We start from the raw sequence: 12,502 nt of genomic DNA on the forward strand, positions 1-12,502 counted from the left end.
AGGGTGGGGCCTGAGGGCAGTGGGTCTGAGGGGAGCCCCCCCCAGAGGGACCTGCCAGGGGGCCAGGTGAGCCCAGGTGAGCTTACCTGGAGCGGCTCCCAGGAAGCATCCGGCAGGCAGGTCCCTCCCAGTCCCTCTGGCCCCTTCCTAGGGTTGAGTCGAGGGGAGGGGGGCAGGGGCGGGGGGGGGGGGGCTCTGTGCCTGGCGGCCGCTGCCTGCTGCCCAAGTCTACAGGCCCCGCACCGCTGCAGCACACAGGGGAGCGAGACCTCCTCGCTGCCTCTCTGTGTGCCGGGGCAGGGGCAGGGCTGCGCTCTGCAGGCTCCTGTCGGCCGGGTGGCGGGCACCGTGGGCTGGCGCCGCCGCGCCGGGAGCTCAGCTGCGCGCTGCCCCAGGGACCAGGGAGGGAAGGTGAGTGGCGCCGGTGGCGCCGGCTTGTCGCTGTCCCCCTCATATAGGGTGACCAGACGTCCCGACCAATGTAAGGTCGGGACGCAGGACAAGTCCCCTAAAATCGGGACTGTCCCGATAATATCGGGACGTCTGGTCACCCTATATACACCAGCCGAGCAAGCAGGGAAGAGGAGTATGCCAGGGAAGGGGGGAACGTTTGGGGCAGAGAGCAGATGATGTGGGGAGAGACGGAAAAGATTCTTCAGATGGCAGGAGCTCTTCAAACACCAGCCTCGTCTGGTCTCTCACCTGCCCCCAATCCTCTTCACGCCCCACCTCTTCTCCCCAGCCCAAGAGTATAACCATGCCCACAAAGGGAACCAAATCAGAACTAAGCCCCATCCTTGCAGCGTCCTCCCGCCCAGTCAGCCTCAAACTCCCTGTTGTATCCCGCTTTCCCCACCGCCTGCCTCCTACACCCTGTGCTTGGGTTCGCCTGTTCAGGCTACCAGGCTAGGAAGTGTCGGATGATCGTTCATACGCTGTCTGCATGTAACGGGTCATTTGCATTGTTTGTGGACCGTAATCCCATGCTTGGGACTCCGGCTCCCTGGGCACTGGAGGTCAGGCGAGAGGGCAGGTGGGTTCTGTGCTGCTGAGCCCCTGGAGGATGGAGGTCCCAGCAGGACTGGGAAAAGACGGGCATTTTCACTCTACCCTGCGGGTTTGGAGAAGCAGGCGTGGAGGTAGAGAAAGGAGGTGGGGCTGGGAAGGGCCTGTGCTGATCCCCGAATGGAAAGCGGGGCTTTGCCGTCAAAAATCATACGAGGAGGGGAACTAGGGCCTTTGAGGGGTTTAAGGACGAGGTGGGACTGGCAGTCGGGGTGACTGCAGGGTCCTCGGAACGCACTGCTGGGTTGGGGAGGAGCCTGCCACACGAAACACGACAAGGCACCTTGGAGGATTTGCAGAGACTGAAAGTCCGGACTTCCCCCATCACCTCCCCTCTCCATCCATCTCCACCAGCCTCTGCCTCCCCCTTCCCTTGCACCCCTTTTCATCTTGGCCCCCTCCAGCCTCCTCCATTCCCTGCTCTCCTAATGGCTTGACTCACCCAAGGGCGTCTCGTCCAGCACAGACTTCCCATTGAGATCAGCTCCATGCGCCACCAGCAGCTCCACCAGATGGATCTGACGGCAACAAGGGAAGTTGCCTTTAGCGAAGCAGGAAGAATCTAACGCACAAACCTGCTCCACACCCGAGCTGAGGGGAAAATGCCCCTCTGACCACATCGCCACCCAGCTGGGAACTGCGCACATGCCAGAAGCGGAGACGCTGCAGCCTCTGCAGATTAGCACCCTCCTGCATGCTGGGCCTGTCGGCTTCCATTGCCATAACGACCTGGGGGAGAGTTCACAAGTGGTCCCCGCATGCCCTGTGCCTGGCAGGAGGGAGATTCCTAGAAGCCCCCGCTCACCCTCTCCCCCATCCACAGCATGTTCCGATTCCTGACTGCTGACACTGCAGTGCTGCGGCTGGAGGCGGCCACCCATACTTTAGAGCAGGCTTTCACCTGAGCTCCCTCCAGCCCACTGAGGCCCCAGGGCCCTTCGGGAGGAGTTGGGGTGGCCCTGTGTCCAGCACCCCGCTCTCAGTAGCCATCGCTTCCATGTGCCTGGCCCCCACACATTACTACGGAAAGCACTCCGGCAGGCCAGACAGCAAGAGAACGCAGTCCATGACCAGTGCTGAGGGTGTCGTGCCACTAGGGGGCGCTGTACTCCACCACTGGGAAGATGTTCAAGGGCCGGAAATTCCCAATAGCAACACCCTCAGCCAGTGGGCTAGATGTGCATTCTCACCTGCCTACAAGAACTCACCTGCCCCCAGCAGGCGGCGGCATGGAGAGGCTCCCACCCATCATTGTCCTTCGCGCTCATGCTGGCCTTGTGTTCCAGCAGCAGCTCAGCAGCTTCCAGGTAGCCATTTGCTGAGGCAATGTGGAGCTGCAAAGCAGAAGTCGCCGGCGCTAGAACCCTGGGCCGGGCCCTAACGCCAGCTGCGCTCTCCAGCAAAGCTTGGCTGGGATGGCTAAACCGGCAAACCCGCTCGGAGCAGATGCCATGGACACCTGCAAAGAGGCCGTTTGCTGGGACAGCTCATACCGATCCCGAGTGAAATAAACGATCCAAGTGCCTTGGCCAGTATCGCTGCAGCGACACTAGGGTGTATGCCAATAGAGAAGAGTTACAAAAAGTAAAATAACCCCCCTCTCCCCACCACGGGTGTTCGTCTACCGTCAAAGTTTCTAGTGTGAACTTGGGCTCAGATGGAGACCAGTCAGTTCCATTAGGGCCTGTCCCATTTGATCAGCGGTCTCCAGAGACAGAAGGGTACGGGGTCATCTCCTTCCCTGCTGTGATCACCAGGTCAAGGAATGGCGACATCAAATGACAAGGTAGAGGAGACACAGCTAGCGAGCCGGCTGGCCATTATTCCCAGGCCACACCCAAGCAGTTCTGCAGCAGGAGCCAACGTGCTGTGCAAGGAGGGGGTTCCGCTGTGAACTGGGATCCTACAGAGGCAGCCCATGCCGGACTTTGAGTATCAGGGCAGACACAGCTGGACTGCGCGTTCAATGCGTAGCCAGCGCAGAGCGGTGCACTGGGGAACGTGTTCACAGCACCCAGTGCTGCTGAGGAGATGGACTGCTGTATTTTGTACTAGCTGGAGCTTTCTCAGGGCAGGCAGCTGCAGGGTTTCAAGGATCTACCCGGGAGGTCGCAGACATGGGAATCATTGTGACCAGGCCGGAGCCTGACGGGAGAAGGGAAGATGTTCTGGCCAGACCCAGGTGGAAGTGGGAGGTTCTTGCTGCCATGGCTCTCTTGACTTCCAACAGCTCTGAGGGACCCCAAGGGACCCCAAGGCCGAGGCCTGAGTCTGAGCACTCCGATATATGAGCACATGGACTGGGACTCTGCAGGCAGTGGCCCCAGATGGCTCTCGGACTGAGCAATTTCAGCGCATTTTCATTCACTGCACTGCCTTGAGGTGGGATGGGAGAACCCGGTGCTCAGCAGTGGCAAACGCAGCATTGTCTGCGGACAGGAGAGGGTTCTCCACCAGAGCCACAGGCGCTGTCTGTGTCTGCTGTCCTAGGCCCCGGGACAGCAGCAGCTGCTGGGGGATGTGGAGATTGGGTTTTGCTAGCTTTCAGTTTGGCTTGCTTAGAGGCACAGGTGATGGCCCTGACCACTGGCAGTGCTTCCATGGCTACTTGTGTGAACAGGCAGAGGCCTTGGAAGGAAACGCTAGTGGTCCTGGCCCTGCTCTGGGTGGCCTACGAGGCGTCCCACATGCAGAGGAGCTCGAGAACAATGGGTCAGTTCTCGTCTCTCCCCAGCCACGGCCAGATTGAGTATGTTCACCACTGCTTCGTCCCCCAAGAGATGGGGCTTGTGCTGCCTCCCTAAGACCAGCCCCCAGTTCCCCTGCAGCCCTGGTCTCCTGCGCCTCACTTCTCAGGCACAGCTCTCCCTAGCTGTCGGCATTATTAACTGGGAACTTACCAGAGTGGCACTATGGTCAAGTGGAGTGTTCAGATCGGCACCTGCCTGAAGCAGCTTTCGGATATCTTCCACCATGCTGTGCTCCGTGGCGGCTCGGGCCTCCTCAATCTTCTCCTGAGTTATTCCTACCCAGAGAGTAAGTGCCGTGAGGGCAGCCATGGCAGATGGTGACTGGGGGCTGGCCTGTACCCCAGCAGCAAGGCTGGAAGGCATTTGCTTATTGGACTCCATGCCAAGGACCATGTCAGTTTCTTACAATCGGCACTAGTCTAGGCAGGAAGACGCACACACATCCCTTGCCCAGGAGCAGCCATCTGTCCTTGGCACCCTCTTGGGCGGGAGGGATAGCTCAGTGGTTTGAGCATTGGCCTGCTAAACCCAGGGTTGTGAGTTCAATCCTTGAGGGGGCCACTTGGGGATCTGGGGCAAAATCAGTACTTGGTCCTGCTAGTGAAGGCAGGGGGCTGGACTCGATGACCTTTCAAGGTCCCTTCCAGTTCTAGGAGATAGGATATCTCCATTTCTCCTCTGCACCTTACCCGAGTGACCTACTCCACTTCCAGGGCTTTGCTTCCATCTCGCTGCTGACAAAATCCACCCTCCCCCCTGGGTCTCTCCCCTCTGCTGAGTCTCCCAGCTGTACCTGTCTCTCCGACAACTGTTCCTGGACCTTCCACCATCAATCTCCCCCAGGCCCTTCAACATCCACCTTCCACATCAGGGGCCAGCTCCTCCCTCCAGGGCTCGGGCCAACATTCCCCTGCTCCCTCGTCTCCCTCCACTAGCCTGTTTGCCCAGTTTGACTTTCTTTCACCCTTAGCCATTGCCTATGCTGCCCTTGCTCTGTGGGACACCCTTCCTGACCCTGTATGCCAGACAACCTGACCTCTGCTCCTTCAAACCCCTCCTCAGAATCCATTTCTTCCACCAGCTCCACCCTTGCCCCTCACTCCTGCATCAGCTTGACGGATTTTGTATATAAACAAATGGATGTGTTTGGTGCAGATAACTCTCCTCGCCTCAAAGTATGCGAGCTTCCCCTCGCTCCCACTCCCTTGCCAGCTAGCATTTCTCCCTGCGTCTTGGCGGGGTTTATTGAACCTAGATCTCTTCGTGGGGAAGATCACGTCTGTCTGTCGAGTGCCATGCATACCCATGGCACTGTATAAATAACAACAGGAGCAAGAACTCAATGGTCTCTCTGCAAGAGGCTCATCGCCCACCAGCAAATCTCAGTGGTTAAGAGGAAGGAGGCTGCTAAGAGGGTTCCCTACAGCCCTTTCCCAGCGCAGCCTGGAGCCATCAAACAGGGGAGGAGTCAAAATCTGGATCTTAAGAAGTGATGCTCCTTCATTCTAGGATGTGTCTCTGTGTCGGGAGAGCGCTAGAAACAGAAGCTGCACAAGGAGAGAACCCAACACAGATCTCACTGGAAGGTAAATGGGGCATTCTGGGTTGGACACTGCTGCCAAGGTGCCAACCCCCCAGCCCTGACAGCAGCTTGCTGCACCATGGAGGGGGCTTGCAATGCCTGAGCAGAACAGGAGAGCCGAGAGGGGTACGCACCCAGCGGTGAGTGAATAACCATGAAATATCCACGGTGACAACAGGGAAAGGGGAGGAGACACCAGCCTGGGACTGGGGAGACTCACCCTGATCTGCCATGGCCGTTTCAATGTAGTCCAGTGTCACATCGTCCTCGCAGAGGTCATACGGCATGTTCCCATCTGTGTTAACTGCCAGGAGATTGGCACCACTGGGCAGGGGAAGGAGAAGAAATGAACAGTGAGGAAACAAGGCAGGTGGCTACCTCTCTGCTGTGCCCACAGTAATGCCACGCACAGCACCCGTGTGCCGCTGGGCAGCTAGTGTAACAGATACAAGGAACAATTTTCATTAAAGAGCCACCAACGGCTTCTGGAAAACATTCTCCATGGGCACGATTCTGCCTGTCCTGTAGATTGGGTTTCTTGTCCCGCCTTCTCTATCAGCAAGGGACGGCTACGTGAAACAGGATCCCCGCTCAAGGGCCCGGCTGCTGCTTCTTCAGCAGAGCCCTGCAGTCTCCCTCCAGGGCCCTGCCCTCCTCTCCAGCACCACCCCATGTGATGGGACTGCTGGACTCCCCTGGGGAAGGAGCAGCTCTATTCCCCTGTTTCCACACTGATGTCCCTGGGAGAAGGATGAGGAGGGGGCTGTGGAAATGAGTCTGCTCCCGAGAAGGTTTTCAAAGAGGCTTTGGGGGCAGGGGGGGGTGCACAGAAATCCAGCCAGTGGGAGTTGCACAAGGAGAGAACCCAACACAGATCTCACTGGAAGGTAAATGGGGCATTCTGGGTTGGACACTGCTGCCAAGGTGCCAACCCCCCAGCCCTGACAGCAGGTGTCTGATGAGATGCTAAAGAAACCCATGTTACCCCTGTTCTTTCAGGAGCCTGCCCGTCCCCATTTACCTCCCCCATTTTTCCCACCCAGGCTAACTCCTCCTGGCTACGCTTTGCGCTCCCCAGGCAGCCCCAGATTTATGCACCCACTGTTCTCCTAACCCTACTTCCAGCTTTAAAACACAGACTCAGCAGAGGTGCTGCCTAGCGACCAGGACGCCATGAGGACTGCAGGCCAGGGCAGGCAGCCTCGAGGTGCTGGGGGATCAGCAGGCAGGTCCATGCTCGTCCGCAGTTGGCATTCGAATCCCAGCCCCTCCTGGGCAGGGAGTGATGCGGGAAGGTCTTTCATAACTGGGTCATGCTGTACAGCAAGAGGAGCAGCAGAGCATTTACTGATGCAAACTGCCTCGTCCGGCTGCAGCCGGGCCAAGGCCTCACTGACAGGAGATTCCTGCAGGCAGCCCAGACGGAGGCAGATTGGGTTACTTGGTCAACGATACACCCCCATTAAACATTTACAGCCCGACAAGACGGGTTCCAAACAACTACAGTGGAGTCTGACAACATGACTTCAATTTGAGGGGAGGGGAAAGAAGCAGGCTGAAAAAGATGCAACTGTTCCAGGGGAGGTGAGCCCCCGAGGATTAATACTCCGGCTTGCCACCTCTGAGAACCTGGGGGTTCAAACCTGGCTTGGGTCACGGGAAAGGGAGAGGCCTGGGCTAGGTACAGGACCTCTAGGGGGCATTCAGTGGAGCTCAGCGACTGCATAAGGAAGTATGAGGACTGGACAGCAGGGGGTGCTCCAGAGTCAGGACCGGGGGGGGGGGGGGGGGGGGGGGGGAAGGTGAGTGGAACTGCGGTAGGTGGACAGGTATGCAGTAGTGTTGTAGCCGTGTTGGTCGAGGTGGGGGAGGTAATATCTTTGGTTGGACCAACTTCTCCTGGGGAGAGAGACGCTTTCAAGCTGCCCAGAGCTCTCCTTCAGGTCAGGGGGGAGAGACTGGGCCAGAAGCAGTCAGAGCCTCTCCGGGTGCAGGAATCATGTCAGGCTGGGCTCATTTTGTCAGACTCCCCTGTGCCAGGTTCACTTCCCTTGACTCAAAGCTCGGTCGGGGGGCGCAATCCCAGTGCCAAGGAGGATCTAAGCAGTTCTGGGTGCCCTCACGCCAAGGCACCTTTCCTGCCCAAGGCTGCAGGGTTACTGCCCCAATTAAGTCCCAGGACCCTCTGAACGCCAGAACAGTCTCCTTCTGGGAGTACATCACTCTGTTATGGGGCACCTGGTAGGTGACTTCAGGAGCCCTAACTCTCCCCCTCCTTCCCCACCTCAGGCTGGTCTGTTTGCAGACCCTTTCCCCTAGGGGGGGAAGGCCACACCCCCGGTCACGCCCCACTGCATGGCACGCACAGGAACGCACGTACTGTTTAATCAGCAGCTCCACCAGGTGCAGGTGCCCGCAGGTGGCAGCGGCGTGCAGCGGCGTCCAGAGCTCACTGTCACAGGCATTGACATCCGCGCCGGCCTCCAGCAGCAGCGCGACCACGTCCCCGAAGTCGTCGATGCAGCACTAACACGAGAGGAAGCAGAACACAGGCGGTTACTGCGGCTGGGGCCCGGGAGTTCACACCACTGACAGGCCTAGAGGAACAGGCCCTGTTGTTGCAGGAAAGGTCCAGCCAAGACCGAGCAAGCTGCTGCCCCCTCACTGCAGACCTCCATCAATTACCCTTAAACCTGCCCCAGAGGGAGCCCCTCTGGAGGGGGTGGGAGTTCGGGCTCCATGGCTCAGCCAGTCCTTGGCTACTTCGTGAGAATGGCTTTTGTGAGGCGGATCTCAGCCACTAGGCCCAGGACTGAAAGCCCAACTCACTTGGCTAGAGCACAGGACAGGCAGCCAGGACTCCTGGCTTCTAGTCTCAGCCTGGCTATGGGCTTGCTGGGTAACTATGGGCAAGTCCCTTCCTCCTCTGTGCAATGAGCTAGCTCTAGTGACCAGACTCACAAAGGACTGGTGAGGATAAATTCCTTGATGTCTGTAAAGGGCGTTGAGCTCTCTGGAGCGAAGGCCACGGCATTTCCTGCAGAGCACTAGAGAGCAGACAGGTAGAAATGATTCTGGGCCACTCCCCAGGTGCTGATTTTTTAACCCCCCACAGGGAACCATCTGTGTTTGTCCCTGAGCCTGGTGGAGGTGGGGGCCCAATAGGTCTCTGTCTCTGACGTCCATGAGCCAGCAACCTGCAGAGCGCAGTCTTGGTTCAGATTTCTAAGCAGCCCTTTAAGATGGGACTTGCTTACTCCCAGCGAACCAAGGCAAGGCAACAGCATCCTATGCTGGCCGCCAGGAGAGGATGCCGGCCCGCCTGTTACTAAGGGTATGTCTACACTACGGGATTAATCCGAATTTAGATAATTCGAATTTGGGAAACAGGTTGTATAAATTCGATTGTGCGCGGCCACACTAAGCACATTAATTCGGTTTTTAACCACATTAATTCGGTGGTGTGCGGCCACACTACCCCATTACTTTAACCACAGTAATTCGGTGGTGTGCGGCCACACTAACCCTAATTCGAATTAACAAAATCGATTTAGGCGCTACTCCGCTCGTCGAGGTGGAGTACAGAAATCGATTTTAAGTGCCCTTTAATTCGAATTAACTGGCTCTGTAGTGTGGACGGGTGAAGGGTTAATTCGGATTAACGCAGCTAAATCCGAATTAAAGTCGTAGTGTAGACCAGGCCAAAGGGAGGGAACCTGCATGTCAGGAAGGGGCAGTACACAGTGTTGTTGTGGTGTGTTGGTCCCAGATGTTGGTCCAGAGCAGGGGCAGGGAACTTCTACCCACCAACTCTCTGTCCCCACTGACAGCTCAGCCCCTGGGGGGTTCTGGTCTGCAAACACCCACCAGAAGGGGTCTTAGGAAAGGAGGTGGAAGCAAGCCAGACCCGTTAGATGGGTGTGAAGGGGACACTGCTCTGAGAGGTTCTTAGAGCAGATGGGTGGATTCATACTGCGAATTCCTGCCTGATGATGGACTGACAGACTCCTAAGGGAGCTGAGGCCAACAATGCACCTAACCCCTCTTCAGGACCATCTGCAGCCCATGTCACCGCTCGGAGCTCCTAGCATCGACAGACAGGAAGTCCTGGCCTGCAGGAGGGTGGAGAGAGGGAGAAGGCATTATGTTCTCCCAAGAGTTCAGTGCATGCTGGGGATTGGTGGCTTGGCATCAGGACATTCTCCAGATCACAGAGGGCGAGGGAGTGGTGTCAGAGAAAGGAAAGAAGCGGGGGATAGGGAGCAGAGCGGAAGAGCGGGCCCTGGAGGGAACCTGGAAGAGCTGGGATCACTGTGGGCCTGATCCTCTTCCCACTGAAGTCAGTGGCAAAAGCTCCTTTGCGCCAAGTCAGGGGGTTGGAGCCACTTGAAATGGGAGGTTTGGTCTTTTTGGACCCTAGGAGGCCAAATTCCAAGGGCTTAAGAACCTTGGTGCTGAAGCCCGTCAAGCAGATGAGCAGGGAGTGATCTGAAAACCAAAGCACCAGGCACCGCAGAATCTCTTGACTGGAATTCGCAGGAGCCCAAACCCACTGCACAGAGAAAGGGGATGGGGCTCCGTTGCTGTGCCCGTGTGGCGTTCACTGCAGTCTCTGCACACAGCATAGTGCTCCACACCAGGCGAGACGCCCAGGCACCGACCAGCACAACGCGATTCACCGCACGCAACGGGCAGGCTTCACTGCTGAACTAGTCACATGGGCGTTAATATTAACGCCCCAGTCACACACCAACGTTTGAGACAGAAAGAAATGAGACCCCAGTCAGACCTAAGGGCACGTCTACACTAGCGAGCTCACAGCGGCACAGCTGTAGGAGTGCTCACGTAGCCGCTCTGTGCGATGGGGCAACACAATAAGACCACCTCCACAAGCGGCTGTAGCTATGATGGGGAGAAGCTCTCCCGCTGACAGCGCGGTCCACACCGGCGCGTCTGTTGGTGTAACGTGTCGCTCAGGAGGATTTTTTTTACACCACCGAGCGACACAAGTGATACCGACAAAAGTGGTAGTGTAGACAACCACTGCGACTGGCTATTATTCACCAGCTGCTTACACTGCAAAGCCCCTGTCGCCTGGTATCCCGCACATGAGGGGGAAAGCAAAGGGAGAAACAGCTAGTGTGAAATATACTCATTTGCTATTATCATGCACAGCTGAGGCGGCAGACATTGCATGGGGATTAGCAGTGTAATGTGGGTGTTCGACTCTATGACATTCACTCAGCGATTCCAAGGCCAGAAGGGACCATTGTGATCATCCTGTCTGATCTCCTGTGTAACGCAGGCCAGAGACCTGCCCCCAAGTCATTCCTAGAGCAGAGCTGTTAGGAAAACAGCCCGTCTGGATTTTAAAATGGTCAGTGATGGAGAATCCACCGTGCCCCTTGGTAACCTCTTCCAATAGTGAATTACTCTCGCTGTTAAAAATTGACACCTTATTTCCCATCTGAATTTGTCTCGCTTCAACTCCCCGCCACTGGATCGTGTTAGACCTTCCTCTGCTAGACTGAAGAGCTCATTATAAAATACTTGTTCCCCACGTAGGTACTTATAGACTGTGATCAAGTCACCCCTTCACCTTCTCGCTGTTAAGATCAATAGACGAAGCTCTTTCATTCCATTGCCATAAAGCAGGTCTTGTAATCCTTGAATCATTCGCATGGCTCTTCTCAGAGCCCCCTCCAACCCATCACCACCCTTCAGGGCTGGGACTGGGAGGAGAGAACACTGCTTCACTCAGCCCTCATCGGGTTGCCCCTGGCCTGGAGTCACCAAGGTGGATTGGATGATCTTGTATCTTGCTTGCAGAGCCATTAACAGGTCCTGATGTCAGTCTATCAAGAGTCATGATGCAACAACACTGGCTGGAGGGTGTCAGAACATCATGATACACAAGCCTGACTAAACACATTTTAAAAAGTGGCAATCCTGCCAAGAGATGGTTGCTGGGGGTATTTAATTACATTGCTACTAGATTGCTGGGCCATTTACAATCCTCTAATTCCTTTGGGGGGGGGTGCTTTCCCTAATCCAGGTGTCTGCTGTTTTCATTTGGGTATGTCAATACCCATGCTTGTCTCAGCACAGAGATTGCTGGCTCAGGGTTTGTAAACACTGGTCACTCAGCCTCTCTCTGCTGCCAGGAGCATCATGCAGCGTTCACAAGGATTTTAGCAGCTAATCAAAGCAAACACACTCAGGCCACACCACACACATTAGACTATCCACACTTAGGAACTGCCATGCCAAATGAGACAAGTGAATCCCTGAGTCCAGCACCCTGTCTGGGACAGTGGCCAACACCAGCTGCTGCAGAGGAAGACGAAAATTTGCAGTGGACAATTACACAATAATCTGCCCATCACGGAAGTTTCTTCCTTACCCCAGTGGCTGGCTCTTGCCCTGAGGAAGGGGAGTTTATAGCCCTGCAATTGTTTTCATCCTATCTAATCTAATTGTGGATGTTCTCACTGCTCATTTAACTGTCCGACCCTAATGCAAACCCTTTGCCTCAATGCTAGCTAGTGGTAGTACATACCGAGTGAAAACAGCACCTGTTTTAAATTTGTCACTTTACATTTTGATTACCTGTCCCCTTGTTCTTGTATTATGAGAAGCAGCACTTCTGTTTTCCTACTGCCTCTCTCGACAGCATGTGGTATTTTGTATACCTCTGTTTTCCCCTCTCTTATTCACCCCTTCCTACAGAACTCTTTCCAGGTCTCTAGTTCTGTCATCTGTATCTGAACCTCCTCTCTATTTCTGCCATGTCCTTCTTGGGATAGAGACCACCACTGACCATAGGGAGGGCCAGTGAGCGTGTCCTACCAGTGATTTATAGAACGGCACCAGCGTATTCTCAGCATTGTTCTCCATCCCTTTCCTTACACATCCTAACGGCTTGTTTGCTTTTTTGACTGCTGTTGCACACGGAGGAACGTTTTTTATTGGACTCTCCACAGTGATGCCTGGCTCTTTTTCCAGAGTAGTTACAGATCCTCGGCTCAAGATGGAGCATTTCAAAGCAGAGCCTCCACCAGCTCCTTCTACTTATTAAAAGTGAGGGTGGCTGCAGCTAGCTCCG

At 55.9% G+C, this 12,502-nt stretch overlaps 1 protein-coding gene across 1 annotated transcript in view; it reads right to left on the bottom strand.

The window, feature by feature from the left end:
* Positions 1-1,106: 1,106 nt before the first annotated feature.
* The window catches only part of PPP1R16A (protein phosphatase 1 regulatory subunit 16A), a 44,964-nt gene continuing 33,568 nt past the window's right edge, over positions 1,107-12,502 (bottom strand). Inside the window, exons 3-8 of the mRNA XM_026660041.2 lie at positions 7,778-7,923; positions 5,618-5,721; positions 3,966-4,090; positions 2,274-2,399; positions 1,508-1,583; positions 1,107-1,111 (exon numbers count right to left, since the gene is read on the bottom strand). Of these exons, the coding sequence (XP_026515826.1) occupies positions 1,107-1,111; positions 1,508-1,583; positions 2,274-2,399; positions 3,966-4,090; positions 5,618-5,721; positions 7,778-7,923 (582 nt within the window). The remainder of the gene's footprint in view (positions 1,112-1,507; positions 1,584-2,273; positions 2,400-3,965; positions 4,091-5,617; positions 5,722-7,777; positions 7,924-12,502) is intronic.

The sequence above is a fragment of the Terrapene carolina genome, unplaced genomic scaffold, assembly GCF_002925995.2.
Source record: "Terrapene carolina triunguis isolate 2854851 unplaced genomic scaffold, T_m_triunguis-2.0 Scaffold58, whole genome shotgun sequence".
In the NCBI taxonomy this organism is placed as follows: domain Eukaryota; kingdom Metazoa; phylum Chordata; order Testudines; family Emydidae; genus Terrapene; species Terrapene triunguis.